The sequence below is a fragment of the Neophocaena asiaeorientalis genome, unplaced genomic scaffold (genome assembly GCF_003031525.2).
Source record: "Neophocaena asiaeorientalis asiaeorientalis breed wild unplaced genomic scaffold, Neophocaena_asiaeorientalis_V1.1 scaffold265, whole genome shotgun sequence".
Classification (NCBI taxonomy): Eukaryota; Metazoa; Chordata; class Mammalia; order Artiodactyla; family Phocoenidae; genus Neophocaena; species Neophocaena asiaeorientalis.
In genome coordinates this window covers 774,017-790,810 of record NW_020172172.1, presented here as the reverse complement: position 1 = coordinate 790,810, position 16,794 = coordinate 774,017, and the positions used below count along the sequence as shown (strand labels likewise).

Genomic DNA, 16,794 nt, shown 5'->3' with positions numbered 1-16,794 from the left:
AGTGACCTCGATGGTGGCACAAGGATGGCTGCTCCCTGGATGACTTTCAGCTTGTGACAGTGGGAACAGCATCCCTGACCCAGGGTAGAGCAGCCCCTGAGACACGGATGTGGCCCCCAAACTGTGCCCAGAGCCCTCTTCCTCCTGCCACCTCAGCTAAATCCTCTAGGAGTTTATTCCCACCACTACTCATTTCTAATGCACAGAGGATGGTCCATGTAGATAAATGCCCCTCAGAGTATACATGCCTCACAGACAAATAAACTTCCATAGTTCTGAGTTTTCCAACTGAGCTTCCCTGAGGGTTCCTTTTTCCCGATGTGGAGTTGAGGGCGGTGGTTGCAGTAGGAGGTTTGGGAGACAGACTGGCAAAGGTTCATGGTCAAATTGCCATTTCCTAGCTGGTGACCATGGGCATGTTAATTAACCTCCCTGGCCTGGAGTCACCTTGTAAATAAAAGGTGGATAACCAAGGTGCCCATCTCACAGGGCTATTCTGAGGACTAAAGGTGAGAGGGCAGAGCAGGCGCTCAGGAAGCATCCCTGCTCTCACCAGCACCTCCCCTGGCAACTGCCTCTTTCAAGAGTCACGGAGCTGAGCAGGAGGCCCAGCAGAGAGAATCTGGGCTCAAGTGGCAGCAAACCAGCCAGCCCTCAACCCTTCATTAGCTAACTCATATCTGCTGCAGGAAGAACAATTAGGAACGTACACCTTGAACTTACACATATGCATTGCCTCTTAAAATCAACTTGCAAAGCCTTTTCTTACCTAGAGACTTTAGTACGTGGACAACTTTCGATACTTTCCTATTTCATGTTATAGAACGTTTTATAAGAACAGGACTCAGTTCAAAGTTTTGTTTCCTTCGCAATAATCAAGATACAAGGCAAGCTTCTTGGTGACGAGAAATGTCAGCATGAATACGAGGCGGTAAGCACATAGTAAATGTTCAGTAAATCAGCAGGTGCTGATTGGAAATTTCTTGACATATGCTCAGTCCCTTTCTGTTGCTGACCCACTGGGAGAAAGACCCAGGCCTGTGCCACTCTACACGCAAACATCCACAAACATCCTGACAATGCTTCTGTCCAGAGAGTGACTTCCTTTTTTCCCAGGGGCTGGGCTTGACACCATCAGCAAGACTGAACTCCAAGCTGATATGGCAAAAAACAGAACTTCCACGTTCCCAAGTCTGGGGCACGAGGCCAGGGCTTTGACCAGCTCCCCGTTTTAATGCCAACTATGACAACAGCCCTGTGACAGCTTTCATGTCCCTCCTCCATGGACCACTGTCTTTCTAGATTATATTTTACAAGATATTCCTTTGGCTTAGCACAGATGGTTGACAAAGCAGTAACCAGAAAAAGCAATCCACCTCTTCTTACATAAATCATTCTAACTCTGGCTAAGAATTTGGATCTTATCTTTTGTAGGCAGAATGCCTCCCTGGATATGAGCAAACTCGGGAGTCTATAAATATGTTTTGATTTAAAAAGCAGTCTCAATGGTTTGTGTCTTCCACTGGAGGGGGAGGAAGATGAACGCAGGAACAACGCCGTGTGTTGTATGTATCTGTGGAATGAATGTATGAACAGCAACCATGACACTTTCACACCAATTACCATGGAGTACTGAGGGACCATCCCACCGGCATCACCGTGATAGATGTACACCGCTCCTGAAAAGTCATCCTCCTTGGGTGCGCCAATGGCCACATCTAGGGGGAGAAAAGCAGCTCTGGGTTAGAAAAGCCATTAACATAATGGTGGATTCTCTAATTCCTGCCATGATGTCTAGAAATTTCTTGGTTGTTGCTTGTTCAAGCATTAAACTAGGCACATGACCTCTTAGCAGCAGGAAAAAAAAAAAGTAGAAAGAAAATTATAGAAGCTGAGAAGAGGTTAGTTCCAGAAAATTTCTCCCTCATCCTCATAGGAATAAATTATTGATCTAACCAATAAAAGAAATGCAAATATCAACCACCCACCCTAATGTCTGTCTGAGAAGGGAACTCCATAGACAATGGTTATTGCATAACTGAGAAAGTCAACTCCGTTCTTGGGTAAAGGAATTATATAAAATGGTGTTCCCTTTACCAAAAAAATCAACGTTACTCTCACAAACTGACAACTAGATCTTCCTCCATGCTCTCAGAGCATCGTGGAGCATCAGAGGCTCAGAAACAAGCAAGGTTTGTAGTGAGAGGAAGCTGGTTCAGACTTGGCCGCCATAGAAGCCCCTATGGACCAGCCGCAACGTTCACTGCACCACAAACACATAGCAAAGAACACTGAGCTGATGAGAAGGGATTTCATGGAAGCAAAACTCCAGTGGGCTCAGGGCTCAGCCCTGTGTCTACACAGAAAATGTGGTTTCTAACAGGCGTCCTCTCCCCAGTGTACATGGATGGGCCTTGCCATGGGCAGGTAGACCCCGGAGCGCCCACGACAGGGGCAAGTTAGAGGGCAGGTACGAGCTCACTGACCTGGGAACCCGTCATCATCGAGGTCGCCCAGGCTGGCGATGCTCTCCCCAAAGTGTGCATTGTAGGCGCCATCCCCACTCAGGGCCAGCTGCTCCTCCAGGGCTCCCTGGGAAACAGGATGGAGGGAAAACGGGAAACAAAACAAACAGAATAACCAAAAAAAGAATGAAAAAACAGAGCCGGGAATGCCGCCCTGCCCTGCAGCACACCCATGGACAGGAAACACCTGGGCAGAATCCCAGGCACCCAAACATCCCCCCCCAACACCCCATGGTGGCCAAATGAGCTCCTTCCACCTGGGTGCCATGAAGGTCTCCGATCACCTGAGATGCATTTTAGAGGGAAGGAGACCCACTGCTGGCCACTGATGACTAAACCTCTCCCTTGTCCTAATGCTCTATACACCAACCTATTAACCAACCTACCTGCTTGTCCCCACAGTCTCCTCTCCCCACGATATCCCCAAAGTTGTTTTAGAGGGAGTACATATTTCCATTTCTGCTCTCCTCTGCCTTCTGGTACAAATTTATAAAGCTGTTTTGTAGGGTGCATGTATTAGTAATCTTGGCAGAGGGAATCATGGTTCAGAAAACCCAACACCCAATAATTCTTGGTTAAGGGGTGGGAGCAGTGATAACAGGACACACGACTGTGCCCATTTTCATGTGTGGTTTGGATTTCCTAAGCAAACACCAACCAACAGAGGGAGGGGTCAATGGTGATGGTGTCACTAAAAGCCATGCCCACTTTACCCCCAAATCATTGACACGTGACTATCAGAGCGTTAAAACACCATCTGAGGGACTTCCCTGGTGGTCCAGTGGTTAAGAATCTGCCTTCCAATGCAGGGGACGTGGGTTCGATCCCTAGTCAGGGAACTAAGATCCCACATGTCACAGGGCAACTAAGCCCGGGCACCTCAACTAGAGAGCCCGCCTGCCGCAAACTACAGAGCCCACACACTCTGGAGACGGCGCGCCACAACTAGAGAAGTCTGAGCGCAGAGAAGATCCTGTGCGCTGCAACTAGGACCCAATGCAGCCATGAATGAATGAATGAATAAATAAATTAAATATTTAAAAACACACACACACACGATGTTTTGAGGCACAAGAGTGTCTAACCCTGCCCCTGGGTAGAGGCACTCAGACCCACTGTACATCCACAAGCCATCCCAAAGCTTTCATTACAACTAAATTTTTTTTCCACTGTACTCAAACAACTTGCAAACAGTAAAGATGTGATGAGTTCTTAAGTCACCAAAACCTCTGCCCCACAACACAAATGTGTTGATTTCTTCCCATCAGTGTGGTGAAGAAAGAGAGAAACATTGATTCCTTGTATGTACCAGGCACTGTATATCCACATCCTCATTTAAATCACACAGTGACTCTATAAGAAAGACCTTATGACTCTGCCCACTTTACAGATGAGGAAACTGAGCTGCTGGTTTCAAGCTATTTGTCCACATCACACAGGCTAGTAAGTGGCGACACCAAGATTCAAAGGCAAGTCATCATTTATTCCCACTCCTCCACACTGCCCTGCAATCATTAATCACATAAGATGAAATTCAACAGAAATAAGAATACCCCTGTACTTAGGGTAACCACATGGTATTAAGAAACATTGACTGGGGGTGGGATGTGTGGGTGCCAGCTGCCGCAGAAGGTCTGGGGGATTATCCTGGTCCAAGATTCCATGTCCTGGGGCTGTTGGGCTGATCCCCTTATTGCCTGACAAGTTAACACCCATGCAAATGCAGCAGTTTCCTGCATATATGGTGGCCAGCAGCTACTGAATGCCAGCTGTTCTCATCTCCATAACAACCACCTCATTTCTCCCCTCACCTGCCTTGTCCCCCTTCCTGGAAGGTCAGTGCAGATGCAGGTGCCATGAGTTGTTCCAACAGGTACCAGGAAGCATCTTTCCTCCCAGGTTTTAGATCCACCTTCCCATAGAGTTTGCAAACATCCAAGAAAGCTCAAAGCTCTAACTTCCCCTGGCTCCTCTTTAAATAACTGCCCTTTCTGGCATCTGCCCACCTAGTTATAGCTAAACACCACCACCCCCTCCCGAATAGGATAACTAACACCTTGGTCACCACTTAAAAGTACACTTTTACTGACTTTTTTGATTATGAAAGAATTACATTCTCACTGTTTGGATAAAGATAAAGCTAAATATCTACCCAAGCATCACCACCTAGAGGGATCTATTAACATTCTCTTATGCATTTGGTACATTTTTAAAGGTTGTTTGTACCTGCAGTCTTTATTCTGCTTTTTCACTGATTATCTCATAAACATTTTCTCATGTTAGCTAAAGGCTGGTGGTCACAGGATTTATTCATTTAACCATTTCCCTCTTGTTGAATATTCTCTCTTCTAGATCCTGAAAAGATTCTACTTTCTCATTGGTCTCCTGCACCCACGGGTGCACTGCTGCCCCTCAGCCCCTGCCCCCACCCACCCTCCACTGTGCTGCAGAGACATCTTTCTGACTCGGCCACATCCTTTTCATGGTTCTGCAGAATAAGGGACATCGTGACTATAGCCCTTGGCCACTGGGGTGGCCCCCCTCCACTCCTCCCAGTCCCAACACGCTGAACTATGGTCCCACTGCCTCACACCTCAATCCACTTGCCCAGCTCCCAGCCCACTCCCGCCTGTCTACCTAACTCCCATTTTTCTTCAAGATTCCTCCCAGCCATCATGTCCTCTGAGAAGGCTTCTCTGCCTCCGTGGGCAGGTGTGTATATAGTCCCAAGGAGACAAAATAAGAGAGATGAAGCATGCCACCTCCAAAGCCAGTTTGCCTATGTTCAAATCCCAGCCCCACTGCTTCTTATCTGTGTGATTTGGGGCAAGTGACTTAACCTCTCTGAGCCTCAGTTTTTTCACCTGAAAAATGGGGACCCCCGATACCACGTGCACATGTCACTGAAATCATTCACAGGAAGCAGGAGAAACGGTTCCTGGTACATAGGAATCACTCAACTTTAGTCATTAAGATTTTTCTGGACCCCTGTATATTTGCAGTCATAACACTGAGTATAATTTTCCATTGATGGCACACAGAGCTTTCTGAAGGTAAGAAGCATGTCTTTTTACCTCCTCTGGGTGATGGGGCTCAGTCACTACTCCCCCCGGGCCAACATCCCTCTCCTACACCCTGTCCACATGTTGCCCAGCTCTGTACTCACGTTTCCTCTGTTGATGTAGACAGTGACCTGCCCTTCGTCCCTGATCTCAGAAAACATGGGGGCCCCCACGAGCAGGTCAGAGAGGCCGTCCACGTTCAGGTCAACTGCGCATAAGGAGGAGCCGAAGTAAGAGCCCATCTGCAACCAAGTCAAGTTGCAACAAAGCGTTCAGTGTCCGTCCTCACACACAAGGCCCCTGCCTTCCTCCAGATGCCCAGCCTGACAAACATCTGCTCCCAAGCCCCTTGGAGGCTGTGCCAGCCATGCCACCCTGGAAACCAGAATGCCTGGGCACGGTGAGATCCCGACTCCCCTGGCCTCCTGGCAGCCACGTGGGCCCCCCGGTCAAAGTGAGACCCATGTTCACTGGCTTGGAGCCCCACCAAGGGGGAAACAAATGGACTGATCCCTGGAAAACAAGATACTGCTTTTACAAATGCAAGCTGAGGCTGCAGACATAGGTTACAGCCATAATAAAAGTGCCTCGTGTATCAGACATTTGACAAGGCCAAGCAAGTTAGGAATATGGAATTTCAAAATACAAGGCAGGCATGAAAATAAATGTTATATGGGAAACAGATTACCCTCGCCCAGTCTTGGGCATAGCTGAAGACTGGTTAGGAAGGCGTGAGTTGAAGTAACAGAAAAAGGTACAACTCAGAAGACCATTTGGAGGATGAGGGAAAACAGCCAGGTTATATTGGCTTAATCATAGCTTAATTCAGTACCTGTTATTTTTTACTATTTTTTTAATTGAAGTATAGTTGATTTACAACGTATTATTTCAGGTGTACAGCAAAGTGATTCAGTTATACATGTATATGTATACATATATATGGAAAAGAATCTGAAAAAATTCTTTTCCATATATAAATATATATACACACTTTTTTAGATTCTTTCCCATTGTATGTTATTACTATATTCAATATATATTCGATTACTATATTCAATTATATTCAATCTGCGTACTGAATATAGTTCCCTGTGCTACACAGTAGGCCCTTGTTGTTTATCTATTTCATATATAGTAATGTGTTTCTGTTAATCTCAAACTCCTAATTTATCCCTCCTGCCACCACCTTTCCCCTTTGGTATCCTAAATTTGGTTTCTATGTCTGTGAGTCTATTTCTGTTTTGTAAATAAGTTCATTTGTATCATTTTTTTAGATTCCACATATAAGTGGTATAATGTGCTTTGTCTTTCTCTGACTTAGTACCTGTTATTTTAAATTGGGGGTCTTAAACACAATCCAATGGGATCCAGGCAGGTGATATAACAGGTATAAGGAAAAAGCAAACAACAGTGCGGGCATGCTTACAGGTGGCGAGTGACACTCAGCTTCTGTGTCCAAGAAACAATAGAGAATGATGGAGACTGAAGCAAACTAGAGTCCACAGACCCAGCTAAAGGAGCAATCCCCACCCAGGGGCAGTCAACTCCTGACTGACCCAGAAAAAACCAACCATCTCATTTTCCAAGAGAAACCAAAGCTCTAAAATTTTATTTGAATTGCCTATTTTTAAAATGCTGACAACTAATTCATATTAAAAATAATAAACAAACATACCATGCAGGCCAAATGAAAATTTTTGTAGGCTGTACCCTTTCCAAAGGCCGCCAGTGGGCGACCTCTGTTTTTAATTTAAAAAAAAAAAAATCTATCCTTTTAAAATAAATGTTTTCAAATAAAAGGGCTCTGGTTTTACAGACATGAACAAGCATTTTCTTTTGCTGTTTGTTGGTAGCTAACCCAGGGGAGTTTGAGAGAGGTGGAGGGTACTTTGGTCTATTTCCTGCAGCTCAGCCTGGGAAAGGACTCAAGTCCCTCCCAGTCACGTGCCGAGGTCACTTCCACCCAACCCCCATCGCCACCTGCCCCCTTCCCAAGGGAGAAGGGCACGGGGAAGTTTCAGAATCATGGGGTGGGGGGTGGGCAGAAACCAGTTGACAGTCACCAATTCAGTGGCCTTGCCAATGTCTCTATCTTGACTTTAGTAAAAGAAACCACTAAGACCCAGGCAAGGCCCTGAAGACCAAAGCTGCTGGCTGTTCTCTCTGGCTGAGTCCCAGGGGAACTATTTGTTTCATTCCAATGGTCTATTTAACTTGGCATCTTCATCGGTGTTCAATCAGAAATCCCCGTACGTGAAGTTTCCTATCTAAGTTTTGACATATAAACACTTCACATACTCAATTATTGCAATGAAACTTCGATAGGGCAACGACATGCTTTGGGGTGAGTGTTCCTTGATCAGAGCTCTCCCATCACCCTGGAAATATGAGGACACATGTCATAGCAGTGGAATTGCACATGTATTGGTGATTTCTTATGTGCACTATACGAAGGATGTCAACCAGTAAAGACCAGAACCACTTGGGGTTTTGTCTCTCTTATGGCCAGGAGACAGAACTCTGACCAGATTCTGGCCACACGGAAGCAGAAGTGGGTCAGGGGTTTCCTGAGTCAGAACTCTATGTGTGGCTCTGGACACAGGGGTAAAGCAAAGGCATCCTTTGAAAGCCTGGGGTCATGTCCTTTCCCACTGAAATAATGGAGAAGTCAGTGGGACAAGAATTTCTCATTTCTTCTGGCACAAGCAGAATAAGATGTCTAAAGAGAGTAATCAGAAAGATGATGACGGGGGTAAAGCTGGAAGATGGTGAAACAAGATGGCAGAGTGAAGGACATATGTTACAATGGTTCAAGGTGAGGGCGAGAAAAGCCCCAAGGAAAATGAATGGCAGCTCTGGAGCTGGGAGGTGAGACAGCTGGCCCATGGTCTCCTCTTCAGGGAGCCCTGTCGTGTCATAATGAGGACACTCAAGCTGACCTGCAGGTTGGTCTGTGCTGGAACCCACGTCATCATGTCCTCGGGAAATTTGGAAAAGCAGATTCTCAAACCTTTCGCTCTCACATCACCCACTCTCAAATCTGCTCCCCCAAACCTGCCCATGACCCAGACACAGATGGGTAGCCATGAAAGCTATCATCCAAACAGGGAGGGTTCTGGGAAAGAGAAAGGGCTCAATTATAGACTGTTGTTTACACCAGGATGACCAGCATCAGCTGGGCCTGTCCTGGGCACAGGCAGCGGGCAGTGGAGGTGGGGACACAGGAAGCAGGGGGGAGGCATGGTGACAGCTGAACATGAAAATATTCTAAAACTAGGGTGATAGGGACTTCCCTGGTGGTCCAGTGGTTAAGACTCCATACTCGCACTGCAGGGGGCGTGGGTTTGATCCCTGCTTGGGGAACTAAGATCCCGCATACCACAAAGAGCAGCAAAAAAAAAGAAATAAATTTTAAAAAAATAGGGTGATAAGTGTGTTTAAGCCCCACAATTCACTTTAAAGACGCCCTAAAAAAATAGTAGTTACATAAGATAGATGTGTTAGCGAACCTCAGTGTGGTCATCATTTCACAATATATACGTGTACCAAGTCATCACACTGTACACCTTAAACGTGTTATATATCAATTATATCTCAATAAAGCTGGGGTGGGGGATAATTTCATGCTGTCAAGCCGAGGTACATTGGAAGGGTAGCAGAGGGAGGGAGGGTTTTCCACAGGAAAACTCACCCATTAATTTTTTTTGGATAAAGAGCTAAAATGTTAGGCTTAGCAGCATTTACACCCTACTTGCTCTTTGGGACTCTTTCTCAGAAATGGCATGGGGTTATTTATTTTCTAACTTTAGAGGTGCTTGGAAATCCTTTTTTGCAGAATTGCTCACAGTCATCTTCCAGTGTTGTTGCTTTGGGGTTTTGGAAATGTTAAAATAACACAGGCTTGCATAGTTCCCGGGGGGAACGCAGAGCTGCCCTCAGGGAAAACCTCACAAAACTGAGTTTGGTGATGTATTTTTTATTGAAAAGGTTATGACAGTTATATACTAAAAATACACATGATGGTTGTTAAAACTGCAAAAAGCTCTACTTGTGAGTGGGATTTTTGGAACTCAGACTATGACTCCCCATCAGAACAATATGCAGTGGTGCCAGGCTGGCATGAGGCAGGTCTAACACAGCAGGACCTGAAATAGGGCACATGGCCCACCCAGGATGGAAACATCATTTTTTCCCCCTCTTCTTAGTGTGATGGTAGGAGAATGTCAGAAGGCAATTTTACCTATCTCCTCAAATCTCCCTCCCAAGTCCCAAGTCCTGTTCTTCTTCCCCGAGCTCACTAAGGCCTCTACCAAGACAACTCTTCAAATCACCCTCTTCACCTCCCCACCTAAACTTGTCTCCTCTTAGAGCGGCCAATCTTACCAAATAATCCTGCCGATCGAAGCCATGCCAAGGTGTGCACCACTGATAAGCCCATGAAAAATGGTGCGTATTAATCAAAGGAATCTCTACCTGGCTTAATTTCAGACTATGGTGCAATATAATGGAAACTTGCAGGAAATGGAGAATTAGCAATAGGGTAAGGATAATAAGATGACACAGGCAGACAAACCTTGCCCAGGACTAATTTCAGGGCAGCCTTCCCCAGCTATTTCTATTTCAAAGTTCTAAAAGGAACCGGGTGATATTTGCTTTTTGTGTCGCAACAGTTCCCATGGCGATGGTGGCAGAGGGCTTGGGATGTAAGCAGGAGGGGCGGCTTTGGGTTGGTGAGATAGGGAGAGTGAGAACCATCTATCTGCCTGCCTCCTTTGAAAGTAATCGGTCATGTATCTTTACTCAACAATGCCTTATCTCTCTGGAGCTGGGAGAAAGACAGACGGAGAGGGACAGAGAGGCAGAAAGATAAAGGCAGAAAGAAACAGAGCACATAGTCATTTTGATGAGTATCTGAACCGTGGACAACCTTTTAGACCTCTGTGCTGTAACTTGGCTGTGTACAAACTCATCTCGCTCCCCGTCTCAGCACGCGTGAATCCCAGGAATCTGCAGGTCACACACAATGCTGAGAAGGTAATGGCTCCAACAGGCAACTGAACGTGCCATGTAAATGTAGGGCACAGATGGGCCTTTAAACCAATATTCTAAAAAGTAAGAACTGACTCCCACATGATGACATCTCTCAAACAAACAAACAAGACACTAATCCCAAGGATCTCACCTTTTTACCTGATGCCTGAAAAATCTTAATTAAGGTGCCTGATCTTCGGTCAGCTCTAAAAATATAAACCTATGGAAGGAAAAAAAAATCCAGTTAAGATGGAAGCAATGACCAAAGATATTTATCAGCATCCTTCTGGGAGTTCTATGTAAATGCCTGACCAGACACATGCAGATGTGCCTACACTAACTGATGACAAATCATTTTACGCACTCTGCAAAGAAACTGTCCTTCAATCCTGAGGCAGAAATCACCTCCATGCCTCCTGAGCCACACTGTTTACGGGAGCCATGCCCAGTAAGACCTAAGGAGCTTCCAAATTACTACCAAAATGTCAACTCCTGGGAAAAGGATATTCTTCCTCGAAACACTTCCTTCCTTCCTATTAGTTAGAGCTTTAGCAGGTATCACAATACAGTCATCCCTTGGTGTCTGTGGGGGATTGGTTCCAGGACCCCCAGGATAGCAAAATCCACAGATGCTCAAGTCCCTTAAGTAAAATGGCGTAGTGTTTGCATATAACCTAGGCAATCATCCCTACATTACTTAGACTATCTAACACAATGTAAATACTATGTAAACAGTTGTAAATACAGTGTAAATGCTATGTAAATAGTTGTGTGGCAAATTCAAGATTTGCTTTTAGAACTTTCTAGAATTTTTCCCCAACTATTTTCCATCCATGTTTGTTTGAATCCACAGATGTGGAAACCCGCAGGTAGGGAGGGCCAACTGTGTAAGAGAAGGGATGGACGTGAGCATTTTAGACAAAGTGATTCCACAGAACGTTAGTGTCATGAGATCTGCTTGGGTAAATATGAGTTTAGTTTGCAAAATGCCAGAGTTAAATATTGAATAAATTCCTTTACTGGGGACCTTTCAAAGACTTGAGCCTGTGCATTTACACCATGAATCTCTACCACAGAAAGGACTGTTTGTGTAGAACTTCCTAAATGAAATGAGTGTGGAAGTTCTTTTTCAAGTTGCATCTTAAGGGAAGAGTGAGTGTCCCATGAGAACCAGTGTCAGGGAGCCTCCCATGGGGTCAGGAATCACCATCTTAGTGTGAATGCTTTCCTGCCCCAATACCAGAAACGATAACCACCGAGACCCTGAAGGCCAGAGAGCCATCCTGGGGTCCTTGGGAAGCAAGTCTGTACCAGCTCCCATGCCTGGCAATGTGGAACCGTCAGCAACTTTGCCAACTACGACCAGTCTCCCCAGCACCTCTCAGGGGCTCCAGCTGAAAACAGCATTTTTATGTTCATCTTTGTTAACTAGATCCAGGGTGCCCTCTGCCTGGCTCTATCAGTTTTAAGTACCATTCTCATCCTAAGGTTTGACAGGGACTATACAGTTATCCCAACCACCTGAAGAGAAGACAATTAGATCAAGTTTTCTGTAACTGGTGATTTAAAACAAAACAAAGCTGCTGTCAGCAGCACTGAAGCATCCACACTGCTGTGAATTGGGAGGTAGGTGTGTTTACTGGCTACAGAGATGCCTGGTCACACGCAGCTCCTCCCCCAGAAGAGAATATCAGTGTGGGGACAGCCCTTGGCTCTGTCCCTCCACCACACAGAGGAATTCATGTGACTTGGAAAGACTCACCCCTTGCTGGAAGTTATCAGAGTTCATCTGCACACCGCCCCTGTGCTCAGGGCCCTGGGTTTTTACCGTGGCTTCGTTTTCAAGGAAAATAGCATCGGTGTTAACAGGGAGGGAGGCATGTGCTCCAGAAATCTGAGTGTTGACTCCTAACTCCTGCCCAGGAGGATCCAGGAAAACGACCCTCATGAATGCCCAGCAGTCACGCCTTGTCTGCTGATCAGACTGACATCCTGGCCGAACGCTCCAGTTACCAGTGGTCTCTGTCGGGGCCTCTCCAGAGTCCACTTTTCCAAGCCCCCAGAGATATAGCCAGATTCTATCAAAGGTCCACCCCTTATGGGCTCTGACCCAAAGACCATTCCTCTCTTCAGCTGTAACTATCAAACAAACTATGGAGCTTGTTAAAATGCATATTCCTGACTCATCTGGATCGACTCAACTGGACTTCCTGTAGCCTGGAGCTAAAGATCCAACAAACATAGTCCTCCATATTTCAGGCCCCATAGATGCCATGATTCCCAAAGGGATTCTGATGGTCCTAGATCCATGGGGTCTTTTCTACACTCTGGGCAGATACTTTAGGGAAAGAGATCCGTATATTCCCAGTCTAGCCTCTGGGCTGAATTGGTCTTGTTTCTAAAACATTGGAGGAAAAAATGTGAGAATCTAGGCCTGAAGATAAATAAAAAGGCCCCAAAGATATCTGGGATTAGACCTGGTTCCATTAAGTCCAACTTGGAAAGGATTTGGGAGAGGGGAGGGTTTGAAGTCGGGTAGCGCTGGACACCCTTCCTTTGGAGAATGGCACAATACCACGGGTCAATCTTAATCATCTCTCACACACACAGCATCAGCCATGAAAAACATTCTCAGATGACAAAGTGCAGAGAATGGAGAGGTCTGGGAATAGTATTCATACTCGGATGAAGCTTTCAAAGTAAATTCTCAAAAGAGGCTGTTGGAGATGAACAGATGATTCCTCAATATTTCATCACTTACCTGCCAGCCGCCCAGCAGAATGTTCATATCAAAGTGAATTGACAAACCTCAAAAAGAGCGGCAGCATGCTCCCCCCATCTGACCCCATGCTATTCCGTAGACTTTGCTCCTCACCTTCCCAATGCCTTCGTCCTGAGGGGCACCTCCTACCACATCGGTGGTGGACACATGAGAAAAGTGTCCAGCAGTAACTGCATAACCTGCAGAAGATGGGGAGAAACCAAGGAAGGGGTGGAGAAAGAAGATCCATCAGAGGACAATGCTTCTCAAGTATCCCTTATCTGGACAATTATGATCCAGTTATTCTTGGAACATAAATTATCAGGGAATAAATGGCAGCTGTCAGTCTTTTCACGCTGGAATGGCTCATCTCACAAAAAGACACGTTCACAAGGACTCCAGGGCAGGAAAGAGTGCTTTCTGAGTGTCCTCTTTGGAACAGGTGCTGTGCTAAATACTCCACATCTATTTTTTCCTTTTTGAGATACAATTTTCATACAGTAAAGTACACACATCTAAAGTGTAGAATTTAACAAGTGTGTACACATGGACATCACCAGCCACAGTGACTATAACCACAGAACCACGAGCCCAAAACATTCCCTCATTCCCTCTCCCAGTCACTACCCTCCCCCTGCACGGGTCACCCTCTCCTGATTTCTGTCACCATATATTATGTGTGCCTGTTCCAAACTTCCCTCAACGTAACTTGTGTGAGGTTCATCCATGCTGTTGAGTATGGTACTAGTTTCTTTTTATGGATGAGTATGTTCCATTGTATGATGATATCATAATGTCTTTATTCTCCTATTGCTGGGCATTTAGGTTGTTTCCAGTTATTTCAGCTTTATTGTGAATAAAGCTGCTATGAACATTCTTACACATGTCTTCAGATGCCACTGTCTCTTTTAATCTCCCAACTCTATTTCACAGATACGGAAACAGGGACTAAATGTGGGTAAGCAACACACCCAAGATCACACAGCAAGATTCAAATCCAATCTGTGTGTCTCCAAATCCCTTGCCGTGAACCACTATGCACACCCCCTCCTAAGAAGAGCCAGAAAAAAGCTGACAGTGGGTCGGTGGATAGATGGATGACTGAGCAAAGAATCCGCGGACGCAGAAAGAATCTAGAAACAAAGGTAAAAGTTGTCTGAGCTTAGTCTAAATGTCTCCTGCTTTCTGAGAGCCCTGCCGGCAGTAAAAACCCTGTACAGGCTGCTGTGTATTCTACAAACCTTTTCCTCATCCTCAAACCCTAATGTTATGACCATAAGCTGCTTGCATTTTGTAATGGTGTCATATTATGATCAACTCTTACTCACCAGGTGGCTATTTCTCTCAGACTGGAGGCTCACATTCCCTAAGACTATTATGAGTGACATCAAAGCTTCAAGTGAGCCTTGCAATCGCGCAGCATGAAGGCCTCTACTTGGCACACAGGAAGGAGCCACGGGCCCTGAGGCTCAGAGGACCTATCAACCCTAAAGCCACGTCCAAACTGGGTTCTTTTCTGCCTTCTCTTCATTCTCTGACCTAATAAACATGTGTTGACTCCCTCTTCTGCACCAGACACTATACCAAGTCCTGGAAATGTCAGACAAACTCCCCTCCTCCAAGGTGCTCCCAGCCCAGCGAGGGGTCCACACCAGCGGGCGGGACTGTCTGCAGAGCATACACAGGTGGGCAGCTCAGCACCTAGACTCTGGGCTCAGAAACCACAGGTTTAAACCCCCACTTTGCTACTGATGAACCATGGGACCTCAGCAAGTTAAATGACCTCTTTGTACCTCGGTTTCTTTCATATGCAGAGCCTGGCATGGAGTAAGTCCCCAATAAATGACAGCATTTAAGGAGCTGGGCGTGCAGAGCAGCAAACACCCCAAAGACTCTGAGTAAAGGTATCACAGTCGGTGCTACTGGGCAAAAGACTTAGAGGGGAAAAGACAAGTCAGCCAGTCCCTCCTTCCAACTCACAAGCAAATCTCCATACAAAAAGCGTGTCAGGGACTCCCCCAGATTTAAGTTAAGCGTAATGAGTGTGAAAGAATATTGTTTTCTCATTGTTAGGCCTTGCTAAATTTAGCTTCATTTTCAGCCCAGAATTACAGCATTTAGGGCCTGAATTAAAGAAAAGAGCCATGTCAAATTGTCTTTTACACAAGTAAAGACAGCCTCTCTCTGTTCACCAATAAGCATGGTCTTGTCCAGAGTCATTGTGGCCTGGTGGCTGCTAACTTAAGTTGTGTCTACCTTCCTTCTAGAGGATTAAAATGGTTAAGAAAATTAAAGTTTTTCTGAGCCTTTAATTAAACCTCAGGATTAGGTTGCCATCCATCATGCTAATTTCTGGTTCTTATTATTTCTACCTGCAACCAGTTTTGTGACCAGAAAGCAGAGACCTCATCCAAAGGAAAGTCATGGAAAAACAGGATTCTCTCACACTCGTTTTGTACCTAATCATCTGAACCCGAGTAATTGCTAAAATAGGAAAAGAAAATGTTTGCTTCCTTGGAGGTTCAACTGTCAGTTTTTTAATTAAATCACACAGCTTTAATTCAGTCCCGTCCTTTGTTCTCCTCTCTCTACCTGATATGTGTGGGGCTCAATGTTGTGGTGCCCTTGGCTAAAGTGCAACTAAGTAGAACAGCAGATGTTAAAGCCAACAAACTCTTCTTTCCACCAGTAAAGCAATCACTGGCAAGCTTGGTGGTAATCACTCCCACTTCCCCTTTCTTACCTGTCACCTCCTTGAGCTACTCACCCAGGTAGGTGTACCTCCTGTTCATGATCACTTCATCATTTAGTTTGAAATAGGTGTTGTCTGTGAGGTTCAGCACTTTGACCGTCCCAGCCCAATAAAATGACCCTGGGGCACCCATCACCACCAGCTCCTATGGAAGAGAAACCCAAAGGTAAACAGGGAAGGAAACTGAAGAGGGGAGAAGGCGGTGTGGTGAGACCCACAATCACAACAAAGAACTCGTAATTAAAGTAAAGATGCCACACCAGAAAATTTCTTCACCTGAGCAATAAAAAAAAGTTCATATTCATAATGATTTACAATTGCCAAGATATGGAAGCAACCTATGCGTCCATCAACAGATGAATGGATAAAGAAGATGTACTGACACTCCAGAGAAATCCCCTCCAGTCCTCATTCTCAGGAATGGTTCTGAAGCTGGGTTTTCTGGCCACTAAAGGCTCATTGCAAAGTCAAAACAACGAAAACAGGAGAGCAGAGAGGCCCACTACAGGAAAGATGTGGACTGGGGAGAGAAGAGACCACAGACAGCAAGACACAGCACTACTATTAAAACAGGCCCAGGAAGCACCCCAATGTTCATAGCAGCATTATTTATAATAGCCAATATACGGAAGCAACCTAAGTGTCCATCCACAGATGAACAGA

General features: G+C 45.6%; 1 protein-coding gene across 1 annotated transcript in view; it reads right to left on the bottom strand.

Annotated features, from left to right (window-relative positions):
• ITGA9 (integrin subunit alpha 9) overlaps window positions 1-16,794 on the bottom strand; it is a gene marked incomplete at its 5' end in the record, with an annotated part of 338,540 nt that overhangs the window by 274,221 nt on the left and 47,525 nt on the right. The window contains 6 exons of the mRNA XM_024756339.1: window positions 1,624-1,718; window positions 2,487-2,592; window positions 5,692-5,829; window positions 10,770-10,838; window positions 13,494-13,579; window positions 16,147-16,276. Coding sequence (XP_024612107.1) covers window positions 1,624-1,718; window positions 2,487-2,592; window positions 5,692-5,829; window positions 10,770-10,838; window positions 13,494-13,579; window positions 16,147-16,276 — 624 coding nt within the window. The remainder of the gene's footprint in view (window positions 1-1,623; window positions 1,719-2,486; window positions 2,593-5,691; window positions 5,830-10,769; window positions 10,839-13,493; window positions 13,580-16,146; window positions 16,277-16,794) is intronic.